This window comes from Cloeon dipterum, chromosome 1 (assembly GCF_949628265.1).
Source record: "Cloeon dipterum chromosome 1, ieCloDipt1.1, whole genome shotgun sequence".
Lineage (NCBI taxonomy): Eukaryota > Metazoa > Arthropoda > Insecta > Ephemeroptera > Baetidae > Cloeon > Cloeon dipterum.
The window spans coordinates 24,213,769-24,230,250 of NC_088786.1; the positions used below are offsets into that span (position 1 = coordinate 24,213,769).

Here is a 16,482-nt window from a genome sequence, read left to right on the forward strand (position 1 = left end):
TAAATTAAACGTTTTGGAACTTTATATCCTTGAAAATATTAATTAAAATCAATTTTTATTCGTCTAATCTATAATAAATGTTGAAGTGTATGTTTGCAATAAAAACCACACGATTCAAATTCTTTCTGTGATTTTTCCTGTTCGCAAAGATAATATGAGTAATACGTTCAATTGAGATACTTAAGTAAGCAAGAGGAGGTCAAGAATATAGTTGTAAATAAAAAATAAATTATATAGTTTTTTACTTTTGCTTAATTTAATCACACATAATTTACAAATAAATTAACAGAGCTTAGTAAGCATAGGTGGCGTAGGCACCGGTGTAGGAGATGTGGGCAACAGCGGGGGCAGCGGAGTAGGCAACTCCGAGGGCGGCGGGGTGAGCGGCGACAGCGGGGGCGGCATAGGTGGCGCGAGCGATGGCGGGGGCGGCGTAGGTGGCGTGAGCGACGGCGGGGGCGGCGTAGCTGGTGAAGGCGGGGGCGGCATAGGTGGCGTGGGCGACAGCGGGGGCGGCATAGGTGTTGTAGGCGACGGGGGCGGCGGCGTAGGCAACGGCATCGTTGGACACGCGGGTGTCGTACTTGCGCACGCTAGAGTAGGGGGTGTCCACCTGCTTGGAGTAGGTGCTCACCTGGTAAGGGTAAAACTCGGTTAGTATATACCAGATTAATTGCGTGCGAAAAATGATATCTGAAGACGCGATTTCTTAACCCCTGGCCTTTTTAGCAATAATTTTCGGCAATAATTTTAAAAAGCCTTTAATTTGAAAACATATTTTGTACCAGTGGGCATGGGAAACCGTCAGCACTAAAAATACCAAAATATTTACCGTCAGTTTCCAAATTTGTAATGCCAAAAGCATTTTGCAAAGGATTTAAACTCTAATCAGAGAGAGTGCACTAAAATTTTGCAATGAGACGGCAAATTACCCCAAGGGGCTATTTTAGAAAAGTCTGTATTAGCGATATGATCGCGACATTGAGGCGGCGCAAAAATCGGCGCCAGCGGCTGTTTCTAGGAGCGGCCGCCGTTGCCTCACAATCCGAAATTGGATCAGATCAGATGGAAACGCACCACGGAGTTGCCGTCCAGGGAGCGGACAGTGGACTGCTGGCTGGCGCCGACGGCGGCGAGTCCAGCGTTAGCGACAGCCAGGCAGGCGGCGAGAACCACAAACTGAAATTGAAAGTGATTTTTGGTTTGTGCGAACGTTGGCGAATCGATTGCTGAATTACCTTGAAGGCCATGATTGGTGTGTGTTGAGGATTGTTGGTATTCAATGAGGGTCTGAGACAGCATCAGGTGCTTTTATACGAGAGGACCCTGCTCTCGCGGGGTGGGGAAGGGCCGAAGAAAAATGGGTCGTATCACATAGGTGGCTTACCAAGCGCCGGAGACAAATTCAGCCGGCGAGTTATACAACTTTCGCTTTTTCTACGGCGATTTGATGAAGGTCTGGGGCAAAGCGCCGCGAGATAATTGCCCCGCCTATCGGTGCCTCGTGGCTCCGTTCTCGTGCAAAAAAAATTCGTCGTCAAACCGGGGAGTCAGGTGTCGGGATTGCACAAAGACCGAACGAAATCAGCTCAGAACGCCGGCTGTTTCCCTTGAATAGCCGCCGACGCAGGAACCTTGTCCTTTGTTAAAGAGCATGGACAATAGAGATGCACTTGATTTCTGTTCGATCGAGGCAGTATTATTATTATGTCTCGGGCAAATAACACTAGGCTGAGTGAAACACAGGTAATTGCCAGCTGATATTTAGAGCGGTTTATTGACTATTCAAATGCGTATAGGTCACCGCCGCAGACTCCATAAGGCCGCCCGGCTTTCGAATGTGTGTCTTAATATCAATTCTTGCTGAAACTGCGACCGTTATAATTTTTATTTATCATTTCGGTTGTTTGCTATACTTCGATTCTAAACAATCATGAAAAATTATCGGCTACTCAGGACAATATTGAAATTTTCAAATAAAATTGCGAAAGCTCATTCATAGTGTGTGGGAAGAAAATCAGACTCTCTACATATTATACATTTTTATCACTGACAATAAGGTGTTTTATTTCTTTTGGCAGAAAAGCCTCAGAAAATTCATAAATAAATTCTTTTGAACACCAAAATCGCCCGCAAAATATCAGCCACATATATTCAAACTGAAATATTTAATCAACAGTCAAAATTCATTATGGTTTCGCAGTGTTCTGTTTTGAAGCTGAAAGCAATTCAACGTTTCAACGATCAGTATGTACCTTCTTTTTCAAAAGTTAAGGCTAAACAAATAAACGATACCGCACAACAAAACAAAGTGTTTTTATGATTGGCACGATTATTTGCTTAATTATGATGCTGCGCGTTTGATTTATTTTAGTTTCAAAGTAATCTTTATTATGGTTCTGCAGGGCTATTTTGCCCCATACATTGCCATATCCAGACAAAATAATATCAGTTTGAACATAATTGTATAAAAGAGAGGTGATTCAATATTTCTTGAGGTACTGTTCTTTTAAAAATTCCTTGAATGCACTTTGGTTTCCGTTGAGACACAAATTCGGCGGAAGATTGTTCCAGAGACGGTAGCTCTGCACTTGAAAACAGTTTTCGGGCACTTCAACACTTACAAATGGGGCCAGTAGTTTCATTTGATGCGCTCTTGTCCTGCCAAAAAGATTTACATCGTACATTTTGGTTGCTAAATGGCACAGATAAGGCGGACAATTTTTGTACAGAATTTTGTGTGTCTGCACTAACACGTGCAGATTTCTCCTATCGACTACATTTAATATTTGACATTTTTTATAGAGATCAGACAGTTTTTGGCCACGTTTAACATTATAAATATAACGAATTACATTATTCTGCAGTATTTGTAGCTTATTTAATTGACAGGTACTGAGATTACAACACACAATGTCGCCATAGTCAAAATGAGGCAGGATTAAACTCTTAACAAGTTGCACTCTTATTTTCTCTGGGGTTACGCTTCTAAATTTTTGTAAGTTTTTTAAGGTGCCGTAAACTCTTTGAAAAATTCGCGAAACTTGGCCATGCCAGGAGAGGGTTTTATCAAAAACGATGCCTAGGTTTTTCACATTTTCGCTGAACTCGAATTCAACCTCTCGCAACTCAATCTCATCGCTAAATTGAATTTCATTGTCTTTAATTTTAACTTTACCGATTGAGTCGAGCTGTACGCGGGAGTGTTGCCGCTCAGAGCCCACTAACAGCACCTGTGTTTTGCGTGGATTGAGTTTTAGGCCGTGCATTTCAGACCAGTTGACGACGTCGCTTAATATTGTGTTCATTTTGAGAATGCCACTTTCGATTTCATCCGGCTTGCAACTAATGTATAATTGAATGTCATCAGCGTACAAATGGTAGCTGCACCGACCTTTAAATAAGCTGACCACATCGTGCGTGAATATTGAAAAAAGAAGTGGGCCTAAAACAGCTCCCTGAGGAACGCCAGCCTCAATACTGACCCACTGAGACATTTTGCCATCTGAACCGCGAATTGCATGCAGTCGGCCGGACAAGTAACTCTTAAAAAACTTTATCACTGATTCAGAGAAATTGAGCTGGCGCATTTTGCTGAGGAGTAAGGCATGATCAACAAGGTCAAATGCCTTTGAATAATCTAGGAAAACCATCAGAGAGATTTCGTTGCGGAAAATGGCTAGGCGTAAATCCTCGGTTATTTTGAGGAGCGCCGTGGTCGTGCTATGCAGCCTGCGGAATCCTGATTGAAAAGTGTCTATAACCTCGTGCGCCTGTAGGTACTGAATAATTTGATCGTAAGCAACTTTTTCTAGTACTTTCGAGATGGTACACAAAATACTAATTGGCCTGTAGTTTATAAGCTTAAGATCAGAGGTCACGAATTTATCCACGCACAATGAATGCTTATAGCAATTTCACAAACTAGTGCGTGACTTATTGTTTGAAAAATTCAATTTGCTATTTAATTATCTAATTCTTTCCATCTCGAAGGCGGCAAGTTATTATATCACGCCACGTTGAGTTGAATAACGTAATGGAAAAAGCCTTGGACTCTATACGAAGGGCCGCGCGGCGCGAAATAAAGACTCACCCAGCGCAATTATCAGCCCGTCAAAAGTCCTACACGCCGAAATCTCGCTGCCTTGCAATGAAGCTGGAATGCCTCGTACATAGAGCAATAAAACACGTGTTCCTGCGTGCACTTCATAAAAAATTATTCTTAAACCCACCGATATCAAGCTGATACATTTAATATTAATGCGACAAGAAAATTAATTCACTCCATATTTTTGCAGCAACCTGTCAGAAGGTTTAAACAGAGTTAATAGTCAACAACATGGTTTTTTCTCTGCCGAACTTTAAATTTGTAAATTAAAATTGGTTCCAAGCCCAGCATCAGCATAGTTCAAAAGTATGGATATTCTGCCCAATTTTCATGTTAATTTTAAAGGGCCCGTCACCTTTTATTTTAAAAGAACAAATTTGTTTTTCAGAGGCGAGCCTAACCTTTATTTAAATAATTTTCCTGTCGAGGTTGCATACATCCATTTCGAATGCGGGACCCGAATTCGCGTCGGACACGGGCAAAATTTGCTGAAGGAGCCCTCACCCGTCAAAGGTTGGACCCGACCTTGAATTTCGACCTGGCAGGTGCGATAAACAGCAGCTAATAGGATTTGTTTTGGTCGGGTTGCATAATGCTGCCGCCAAAGCTTTCTTTCTTCTCACACCGTGGAAGACGCGAGAGAGTGCATGATCGCGGCCAGAGGTCGATCACCGATCACACTAAATACGAAAGATTCGCTTCGCCTTGGACCGTCCCGGGCAGGCCACGCCGTGACTCGCCTTTTATTTATTGGGAAAGTCGTAAAATTTGTGGCCCTATTGCAGTTTCGTGTATATTTTGTTTCCCACAGATATAATCGACCACATTTTGGTTGAGTGTGTCCGCCGCCGCCTGGTCCATGTATGAGGGTAACCTTTGATGTGATAAAATATAAAATGGGTTGAGAGTAATTTCATAAGTTTTCCCTCTTTATCCAATATTAATTGCATTTTTTTAATTTCTTTAGCTATAGTGTATATGATGCCCTGACGATTGAAAAGATTGTTGAATTTCCATAAAAAGAATTGTTGACATTGTCTTCTGTGCAGACCGACAAGACTCATTCTTGTTCTGCCCCAATAAAAAAAAATCAATTTTGCTGGAAAATAAGGTGCATTGCTTCGGCTGGACAAATAAGCATCCAACAAAATTCTTTGAATCGATAACAGGACTATCACTTTTAATAATAAATATCAAACTTTGGTAACGGGAGACTATTTGGTTATTAAATGTGTAGAGTTAATTTACCGGAAAGCATGTTTGCAAAAATGTTACGTAAACTGCTTCTGGGAATTCTAGTAACCGCTCCCTTTCATTTGATTGTAAGATGTTGAACACGACAGACTAACTATGTTCATTCGGGATATTTCGTGTATTTCCTAGTAACCGATAATTAAAGCTGAATACAAAAATGCAAACGAGTTTAGGATAATTTTAACAATATTTCTCAACAGCATTTGGTATTATTTCCTTGTAGGAAAATAGTAATTTCAATTCAACACTCGAAAAAGGCATGTTATTGTGGATCATGTAAGCAAGAAATATTTTTTACTTCTAGCGATTGAAGAAAAATTTTAAATTTTGTCTCAAATTTATTTACCTTTGTTTAAATAATTCAGGCAAAAAATTGATCGGTCAAAATTGTTGGAAATTGCTCATAATATGGATATGACAAGCAAAAATAATTTATAAACACGTGAAAATAAAATAAAAACTGCATAAGGAAGTTTTAGATTAGATTAGAATATTTTTTATTAAGCAACTACGGTGTACAACAACATGAAACTTACCATATTACAAAGTTAATAGAGTTATTGGGAAACATTCTAAGGTTAAAAATCACGAATGTGAAAATTTTGAAATCGCCTTGACCTTGATGACATTCATTAAATTTAAATTAAATTCAAACTTTTGTCTCGAATAAAACTCACTAAGTATGAAACACTAGATTGATGTTCCCATTAACATTTGAACGTTATCGTCATAAGTGAGGAGCATTTTTGCACTTTCCTAAGGCTATTCAGGTGTCGAAACCAAATGTTCGTGATATTACAGTTACAGTTGCCGCCTAACGATCATCAAGCGTCGAGCCTCTCCTCGCCCAAGTGCCGAATCGACAACAAAACCAATTATTTCAGCAACGAGAGTAAATAATTGTGTCAAGAACTGGCAACAATAATAATTTTATTGATCTTTCATCCCGTAATTAATTATCCGACACGAGCATTGTGCAGTCTCATAGTTGAATTCGGCGGAGCGCGGCGGCGAGTCACGCCCCATGCATGCGCCGACAATTCTCGCTTGCGCTCAGGTGCTCTGATAGAGATGTTAATTCAGCGTGTGGGCATTGCACTTTGCTCCCAAACCAACAACGGCCTTTCTTTCGCAACAATGCATATATAAAATTCCGCGCGCCACACACGCAGATTTGTCGGGGATGCCTCTCACTTTTGGCGGCGCTTTGTCTGTTTCGCGTTACAAAATTACACGCGATCAATTATCCGCTGCTTGTGCGTGCCCGCCTTTGTCTTCACACGCACCAGCAGAGATGCCAAAGTTCACACTGCAAAGGTGTCTCCACTTAACTCTTTTTATTTCAGCCATGATAGTAACGGCCGGCGATAAACGCGGCCGGCATCGTACTTGTCCCGCATAAAGTGATTTATCAGCCATCGCTGCCCTGCGAATGCGAACACGGCGAACAGATTATGCCGAGAGTGTCTCAATCAAATGTTCTTGCCGAAATGTAACGGCCGTGACGTGAGCGGATTTCAATTTGCTGGAATATTATTATATGCAAGCGGAGAAATTTGAGGTCGGCGTTTTGATGGGGAAAAAACAATTAAAATATGATACATGGAAACTGAAGTAACTAATTGTAATCGTGTTCGAAAATTGCCTCTGGCTAATAGTTCTAACCAGTTTACTACACACCTTAAACCGCAGCCGAAATTCGTGGCGCTAATGCATCGTTATTGATGACCGATTATGCAAGAGGAAATTAGGGAAATCATATGGTACAGAATATTTGATAAATTGCGGCGACCGTGTTTGTAATTTTCTTCAACATAATAATCATTGCCTTTTCATTGCTTTCAAAACTCATATAAATTGCCTTTTTCTTGATCTTTGGAATTAAATAATTATACAATCACTCTCACAATTATGAATTTAAACCAATCGGCTACTCTGTGCTCTGAGATGAAAATTTTAACCTAACAATTGAATCATAAATCATTGTCTATATTGTGGCCTGTTAAAAGCTGTACATATGTAAAAGTGAATCGAGTTTGTTACACAACTGCTCACGATATTCGTATTTTCAAGAGCCAATTAACATAAATGTGGAGGAATTGAATCCGGCAATAATATAAAATACGAATAAAAAAATTCCGTGGCCATTTTTTAAAAGTTTATGCCTACATCAATCAAGGAAAGAGCCACACTTAAATTAACACGTAGAAGTTTCTGGAATAAATCACCATTAAACCAGAGACAATAAAATCAATTTCACCAGTGCTTCTTATGGCGGGAAGGAAGTTTTATAAAATATTTTCCTCTTTTAGTTGATTTATTATTTTATCTTTAGACGTGAAATACGTGGGGCTGTAGAGTCCTGGAGAACAAAATTCAAAGCTTAACAAAATTCCACACTTCGCCGGGTGCAGGGGTTGCAACCTGCGCTTCCCCCGGGTCGAGCCGGCTGCATAACTCACTTTGCGTGCTTGCCCTGAGAGAAAATCGCAGGCGTCGGGGCCGCGACCTTTTCATTGCCAAACGCGTGATAAGAATGAAAAACTAGATTTCGACCCGGTGGCCCATTCGAGAAAGAACAAAAGGCCGCGGTTAATCATGGCTCTCGGAGCAGTTTGCTCAAAGACTGCAATTATCGTGTTGTTTTCGTTTCGGGCTCGCGACCGGATGGAATGACTCTTGGCAGCGGACACCGTGCGGACACAGCTGCGCAGAAACTGCTGCAAAATGCGTGCCTGTTTCGCAAAGAGGATGTGTGAGCTCAAATGATCAGGTGCGAGGCCTAATCCGGTTTTCGGCCGAGTAAAGAAAGAAAGGTCGCGCCACATGTAATTGTTACGCAATCACAATAAATTAGCCGGGCACTTTTTGTCTGCGTAGCGTGGAGAGTGCAGCGTTTTTTCAGTTTAAATCTGGCGCTCGGTGATAAGTCATAAAGATTGCCCTCGCGTCAAGGCCACAAGCAAGGCAATTCCAAAGCGGCGTCAAAATTTACGAATTGCGACCACCGCGTTATCGGAGATTAAGTTTTTGCAATTAGTTGCGACTCGTTTCGCCTGTTTTCCATGGCCCAACCTCTCACACGCTTCGAACACCTCGCTTTCGTTTTAGTTCAGTAATATTATGTATTTGAACGAATGTGAGACCTTTGAGAAGAGGCTCGCGGATTACGCAACGGTGCAAGTAATTAAGTAAAAGGCGTTTGAAAGGCGATATTTCCACAAACATGCCGGTAAAAATGTAGCTTAGCAAACAAAAATCCGATTTTTCGAGCGGCACTTAATGAATGAGCGGCCCAAGAGGAAAAAATGCCGCCCGCCGCCGAAACAGGTCATTACACCACCGAACAGCAATTTGCATGCGATTATGCGCAAAATTTCGCGACCGTTCTTCACATGTGGAAAAAAGCGAGCAGCTGGCAGCGTTTTAGAAGATATTACGCAACGCGATGGGGCAAGAAATGTTTTTTTTGCGGTGCGTTTTGCGTGGGATCGCCAGATTTATTGTCAACCGCGTGTGCCGCGCCGACCCGCGGCTGCTGCAGCTCCAGAAAACTCGCTCGCTCATTAGCTACAAATTGAGGAGGGCTCGCCAATATAATTTTTGCGTTGCCCGAGCTCGCGGCCACTTTCACTTTTTAAAATGGGATCGAGATCACATAACACACCTCGTCGGCATTTACGGATAACAATATTCGAGCGGCACCAGGGCTGGGTCGCTTTTAATAATTACACAGCACTCGCATGTGTACTGCTCTCTCGACCGCCTCCGCCGAGTATTTCATTAACAACTTGTCCGGTTGGGATGCCGAATGCAGCCGATGGTTTTGTGTCTCTCTTTCTCTCGGCTGCTCTCACCGAGAGAGTGAGGCAACAAACGTCTCGTGGGTCTGTTGCTTATTTTGATTAACCAGCCGATTGACGGGTTTCGGCGGCTGCTGAACTTGCACGCGGATGTTTTAAATTAATATTAATCGCTTATGCAGCTTTACACGTGTCTCTTGCATGACTTTGGACTGAGCAGGAAAGGTTTGACTTAACTTTCGATAGTTATTAAGTTATTAGGTTCCCCTGTGGCCAGATACATATTTTGTTGCATGGCTATCGATTTCAGACAGTTTTTTATGATTTTCCCAAAGAAATCATTAGACAAAGAAAGTTTGATTAAATTCTGTAGAACGCAAACGACAACATAAATCTTAACGAGGACACAAATAATTATGATTCTTTTTATAAGGTAAATAAAAAATTGTTCTTGCTATTTAGTTTGCCTATTCTAGACTATTAAATATAAACTTTATCTCACGTAGGTACATTTGAGATAATTATTGATGCGATTTAATGGTTGTGTGTTTAGTACACCTCTTCCAGTAATGTGCTAAATACCAGCTAAAATTAGATGATCTTTATGACAACTAAATCGAATGTTTTGGACCATAAAACCGACTAAATTACTAAAAAATTTCTCTGACGCTGTCAATATTTTTGATCGAGCCAAAACTAAATTCAAATTATATATTCTGGTTTCTAATTATAAATCTGTCAAAGATGGCTAAAGAGATTCTTTTTTTTCTTTGAGAAAAACCACACATGCTCAAATAATTTGTTATTCTCCTATATGTTAATATTACAGTCTTTTCTCTCCGATAACGACCATTTTTGCCATAAAAACCGACTGCTTTGGTAGAAAAATTAATTCCCAAGCGATCATGGTCATCTTTTTTAAATAATTAAAATGTTATTTCAACCATTTTTGTTGATACAAATGATTATAAATATTATAAAATATATCGTGTTTATTCCGCTACACTGAAATGCAGCGGGAAAGTCCTTCAATCTAGTAAAGTTGACCTTATTATGGACGATTTTGTGTCTTAACACAATCGATCAGTCCCAAGGATCAAAAACAGAGCAATTATCAGCAGTGGCGTGTGTGGCGATCTTTGCGGTCTCGAACACAACAGCGTGAGAAGAGAAGAACAACAACTCTGGAGATATAACATTACGAAACGACAACACTGTGTAATCTTGGACTCATCCCTCGGAGAAATCGTGCTTGGCCGTCGGATGAGTCGCTAGATCGCGATGAGAGTCTTGGACTCGCAACGCCTCGAGCGAAACGCTCTATTGAAATAAACGCATTACCAAATTGAAAACGAAGTGGCGCACGACAATATCTAGATTGGCGTCGCAAAAGGCGAGCACGATGTTATATAATACCTCAATCAAGAGCAATAAATTTCCAAATGCGTCAAAAACATTAGCACGGATTGAGGACAAGATTTAAAAGTAAGAAAAGGAAATCCCACAAGTGGTCTGCTGGCTTTTTTGCATGTAAGACGAGCTGTTATAAGTGGATGCTCATTAGTGAAACCTGATCTAGATGACGTGAGTCAATCATTTTATTACACTCGGATGCTGGCGCGTTCGAAGTAATCGTCCTCGATCGGCATTTTTTTTTGCAGACAAAAGACACTCGATTAGGGTCGAGATTGAGTGCAGGCATGTGCGTGACAATAAATTAAAAAATCGTGCGTTATTATATCATGTTCAAGGTGTTCCCGAGAGCAGTAATACTATTAAGGCGGCTAATAAAATCTCCGCGGACGCAAAAATGGAATACGAAAATAGCCTTACACACGCATGCACACGTATTGCCGCCGTGTTGGGAGTAATAATTGTTGTCTGCGGCCGGCGATCTCGACAGCCTGTTGGCCGCTTGAGGTGCATTAGACAAAAAAGTGGTGGAAGCAGAACAAGGCGTGTTAGTGTGTGTTTGCATTATTTTTTCGCAGGCGGTGATAGGCCTTGCCTTGCTTTCTCACCCTTCCCCACCGCGGGTGGAGCGACCGAGGTGTTTCATATAAAAGTCCAATGGTCGGTCCAAGCTGATATCAGTTGTCTCTCCACTGAATCTCAAACAACACACAATGGCCTTCAAGGTAAGTCGCTCCACTGGATTTACTGGTTTGGGAAACAGCCCACTTTTCACTTTTCACCCGGTCGCCCGGCCCGCTTTTTGCGGGCGCAGCACCTCGCTTGCAAAACAGACCAACGCCCTTTCGGCAGCAACAAGTTTTTCAACCAACAACCAGACTTTTTTTAATTTTTAAATTTTCACCACTTTGCCAAATTTTAACCGGAGCTTATCTGTGCGCAGTTTGTCGTCTTCGCCGCCTGCGTGGCCGCCGCCAACGCTGGACTGGCTCCTCTGTCCTATGCCGCCCCCGCCTACACCGCCTCGGCGTACGCCTCCCCCCTGGCCGTTGGCGCCCCCGCCATCTCGTCGGTGTCCCAGAACACCCTCCGCAGCTTCGGCAATGTCGGCCAGGTCAGCACCTACAGCAAGTCCCTGGACACCCCCTACTCCAGCGTGCGCAAGTCTGACATCCGTGTGACCAACGATGCCCGCACCTACGCCACCTATGCCGCCCCCGCTTACACCAGCTATGCTGCCCCCGCCTACACCAGCTACGCCGCCCCCGCCGTCGCTCACGCCACCTATGCCGCCCCCGCTGTCGCTCACGCCACCTACGCCGCCCCCGCCATCTCCGCTCACCCCGCCGCCCTCGGCGTTGCCTACTCCGCTGCCCCCGCCGTCGCTCACTACAGCTTCGACGGACTTGGCGCTCACTATGCCTACTAAATAAGCCTGATTCTTATTTATTTACCAAATGTCATCTTGTAAAAATGTAATAAATTATTTCTGAACACCTCTGAAATCCGATTGTCTGATTCAATATCCACATTACTTTTTTTGCAATAATATCTTTCGGTGGTAATTGACCCTGTACGAATGTTTAGAATGCTGATCAAACTTGCGCAGTCACTCCTTGTTAAATTTAAGTGCTGCAGGTTATAATAGGCGTTGCCAGGATCAGATCATTGCTATAGAACGATTGATTCGCCAAAAGCTTCCTTATGCCAACTTTCCATTCATAACTTGAGTCACGCAAGCAATTTTCCATTTGCTTCTTTTTTTGCATTTTTTCCCTCTGCATAATTAGCTCGATATACATATATAAATATTTTTAAGTTTAAATTCAATCAGTATTTCATTTGGCATCGACTCTAATCTTCGATTATTTCTGTACTCATGTTTACAAGCATTTATTAACTAATTATTCTTTACTTTTTCATTATATCCAAAATATATAGCTACAAGTTTTGTGAACACGTAAATTGAAATGTTTTTTTTCCATTTTGTTGTGCAGTGTGGCAAGGGATAATTTTTTACTGTCCTTCTTTTGCGGATACTCTCAACTTTTATCTTATACTTTTCATTTATTTATTTTTTATTATTATTTTATTTAACTCGTGCAGTATAGAGGCCTCAGCCAGCCGCGCCGCACCAGCCGGCTAATTTTGGGCCACTAGGGCAGCCGTCAGCCGTGAATTTGGCTAACTTAAGCCAGCCACGCGAGCGAGCGGACTTTTTTTGCTTCTGATCTAAGTTCTGCTTGTTACTTGTAAGCGAGAAAATAACATTTTCAATTAAGGTTGGAGATCAAAACTTCAGAGCTGAATTTGCGAGAACATTTGCACGAATGGTAATCTGGTTATTAAAACCTTTTAATCACTTTTAAGAGAATCTGTATGCACAGATGAAAATGATAGCCTATAAATTAATTTTTCGTTCATTCGGTTTTTAATCATGGTTATTAGATAGATCAATTCAATTCATCTCGGTTTATTTCTCCAAATTAGGTTTTCATATCATGCATTTATAAATATATAAAATTTAACTATCGAGAAGTTAGGCATTGATAGAGTTAGCGAACAACCTGCTGAAACTCGTGAATAAAATAGAAACAAAATTTACCACTACTCTAAATCACTCGCCACACTACAGACTACAGGTCTGGTTCAGCATCCAAAATTGCGCCACATTACTGTAAGTTTTGGATCGATATTTAAATATGAGGTGAATCAACAAATGTTTTTTTTATTTTTGTATACTGCTTAGTCTCAATTCCCACTGCTTCAAAATCATTGCTTTTGTGCAACATGATCTTTAAATTTAAAAATCAAAGTGATTGGGGAAGCACATGACCTGTTTCGGGCTTAAATATATTGCAATTTTTTTAATCACTCGAAGCTGTGCAGACTTGGAGCCGCCATCTCGCGGTTGGACCACTCGACTTTTTGAAACTAATTTGCAAGGTCGTTTGCTAATTTCTGATATGTGATTGGCATAACCGACACCTTTCTTAAGCGTATGTGTGCAGCCACTGGACAGATGGAGCTCCCTTCAAAGAAATGGAACTGACGGTGCCGATATTTGTTTCTCTGGTTGTTGACCACGCTATACTGGTGTATCAGTTGCAAAGTCTTTATGGAATTGAAACAATAATAATTATGCAGTTCATTAGTCTCTAAAAAATTTCCGGAGTCATTTAGACTTAGTTTTATTAGTTCTGGCGCACAGCAGCGGTGCCTTGCCAACTTGCAAAATAATTAATGCCAAAAGCTTCCACTTGGAGCGGAAGATTTCGCACGTGTCTTGGCGAGGAAAAAGGGAAATAAATAAGAAAGTGGCAACACGTGCGTGCATCCAGCGGACTTATAATTGCATTCATGAGGAGGCGAGGAAAGGACTTAAATGTGCGCGGTTTCACTCAAATGCAATTGTTTAAATGATATCTAGTTTATTTTATGAGTCAAGCGTCACAGTGGCTAGATCACCTCGGGTCGCAATTTCTTTTAGAATCTTTTTGCGAAAGTCACCGTGCTGTCGTGAAGATTGCAGCACGCTAATTAGTCACTTATAGGCCGTTATTATGTGACAGTGGAGGTTATTGAAACGATTATGCTAGGAGTTTCCCTATTTTTACACTTTGAAAGGAATCTATTTTATAGCCTCAACAAATATTATATCGCACTCATAGAATAGCGCTTTACGTACTGTGGATATTTTAAAAGATCACTTTGATTTTAGTTTGCAGGGATTTTTTGTACAAAAAACATTATTAAAAAAAATAATTCCATTCCTTTATTGTCAAAAATCAAAATAGCTTAATTCGTTTTTTTAGATTCATTTTAATTTAATTAAGGATTAGCTGGCTAACTCAATACCATCGTTATCCACGACAAATATGCATTTTTATACCACCATATATACTATGTAATTTCACTTATAATATTATTGAAGTTTCATACTATGGGCCAATGAAAGGACGATTTCACAAATTGGAGCATTGGAGATGTGCGTCTTTTGTTCCAACGCTTTAAATAACCAGGCTATTTTTTGGTGCGAGGAAAAATCTTTTCAACAAGAATTGTTCGATTTATATTCCTCTAACAAAAATCTGTTAGCTGTTCATCTTACTCTATTTTTGTAGTAAGAATTATCTTCTCATTCCTACTTGATCATCAAAAGAAAACACAATAAATGACATTTGCCATCTAAAAAACCTTGTTGGGTAAACGCAAACCAAATCTCCCTTTCATTGGATACTTAGAGTTTGCCTTGATCTAGTTGCATAGCTACATTTGAAGCGTCACAAGATGCTATTCAGATCAGGATAAAGGTTTCCTTGTTTTTACTCGAGAGTTATAACCCAAGAAGAAACATATAGCTTTTGTGGTTTTCACAATTTAGCTGCTCGCGATTATTATCTCATTCAGCGTTGAGTAATCGGTTTGGAAGAGTTGACGTGTGAAAAAACAAGTTTTATTTGTTGAGCGCCGAGCGAGCGTGTAAGAGATCACTCGAAGAGGTGAGCGGACGAATTGGGCCACTCAAACAGTCGGGAGCGTTTGCTCTCGAACCGATCATGCAGATTTCTCTGAACCAAATCGCTCATTGTGCAATCTCGAAAAACGGTTTAGGCAATAAGATGGGTTTCCAGCGATAAAAGTAAAACTTGAATGGATATTATTAATATTTCAGGCGATTTTTTATTGTGCAATTGAAACAATAAGAAATAGATTGGCGAGATGTGCGATGCGCCTCATGGATGAGAGTTCGGCGATACAATGATCCTCTCAATAATAACAAAATGCTCTGTGTGAGGAAAACATGTAATGATGAGGAAGGAAGTCAAAAACACAAAAGTAATAGTGCAATCACAGTAGGCTATGTACAAAAGTCTTTAGGCTCTGCACAATCGTCGGGTCAAAACGGGTAACAACTACTTAGTAGGCATAGTTGATTCCGTAACCCTGGAAGGTCATGTGGGCGACGGCAGGGGCGGCGGAGTAGGCAACTCCGAGCAGGGCGGGGGAAGCCACCTTGGCGACGGGGGCGGCGTAGGCAGCGGGAGCGGCATAGGCGGTGTGGGTCAGGGCGGGGGCGGCGTAGGACACGGGGGTGGCGACCTTAGCGATGGCGGGAGCAGCATAGCTAGCGTAGGCGGGGGCGGCGTAGGCGGTGTGAGCCAGGGCAGGGGCGGCGTAGGAAACGGGGGTGGCGACCTTAGTGATGGCGGGGGCAGCATAGCTGGCGTAGGCGGGAGCGGCGTAGGCGGTGTGAGCCAGGGCGGGGGCGGCGTAGGACACGGGGGCGGCGACCTTAGCGTAGGCGGGAGCGGCGTAGCTGGTGTAAGCGGGGGCGGCGTAGGTAGCGTAGGCGGGGGCGTCGTTGGTCACACGGATGTCAGACTTGCGCACGCTGGAGAAGGGAGTGTCGAGGGCCTTGCTGTAGGTGCTGACCTGGCCGACATTGCCGAAGCTGCGGAGGGTGTTGGAGGAGACGGCCGAGACGGCGGGGGCGGCGTAGCTGGCATAGGCGGGCGCAGCATAGGCAGCGGGGGCGCCATAGGACAGGGGAGCGACAACTCCGGCGTTGGCGGCGGCCAGGCAGGCGGCGAACACGACAAACTGCGGGCAGAAAAATATTTTTTTGAAAAATTCGAAAATCAGAGGAGCAGGGTCAAATCGAAATGCGGCAGCGAACGTAATCCAAATTTCGATTTGCACCCGAAGCCCAAATGAAAAAGCACTGAAGGTGTGGAGGACGCACCTTAAAGGCCATTGTGATTGAGTGAGTTTGCTGAGCTGCTGTGGATTGCAAGCTGAGAAATGATAGTGATGCCAGCGGTGCGGTTCCTTTATATAGTTGGACACTCACAGGGAAATACTTTCTCCAAGCTATGGCGCGCACTCTGCCCTGGCCTAAAG

General features: G+C 42.3%; 3 protein-coding genes across 3 annotated transcripts; 1 reads left to right on the forward strand and 2 right to left on the reverse strand.

Annotated features, from left to right (window-relative positions):
- Positions 1–229: 229 nt before the first annotated feature.
- On the reverse strand, positions 230–1,388 carry LOC135934610 (cuticle protein 76-like). The gene is made up of 3 exons (XM_065476500.1): positions 1,239–1,388; positions 1,078–1,179; positions 230–634 (listed from the first exon to the last, which is right to left on the reverse strand). Exons 1-3 carry the CDS (start codon positions 1,248–1,250, stop codon positions 293–295), a joined length of 456 nt encoding a protein of 151 aa, XP_065332572.1. The 5' UTR covers positions 1,251–1,388; the 3' UTR covers positions 230–292.
- A 9,755-nt stretch (positions 1,389–11,143) lies between these two features.
- Positions 11,144–12,083, forward strand: LOC135934608 (cuticle protein 76-like). The gene is made up of 2 exons (XM_065476499.1): positions 11,144–11,303; positions 11,522–12,083. The coding sequence occupies exons 1-2, from the start codon at positions 11,292–11,294 to the stop codon at positions 12,005–12,007; spliced, it is 498 nt and encodes a 165-aa protein (XP_065332571.1). The 5' UTR covers positions 11,144–11,291; the 3' UTR covers positions 12,008–12,083.
- Positions 12,084–15,236: 3,153 nt separating this feature from the next.
- Positions 15,237–16,482, reverse strand: LOC135934606 (cuticle protein 76-like). Its single transcript, XM_065476496.1, has 2 exons — positions 16,325–16,482; positions 15,237–16,182 (listed from the first exon to the last, which is right to left on the reverse strand). Exons 1-2 carry the CDS (start codon positions 16,334–16,336, stop codon positions 15,499–15,501), a joined length of 696 nt encoding a protein of 231 aa, XP_065332568.1. The 5' UTR covers positions 16,337–16,482; the 3' UTR covers positions 15,237–15,498.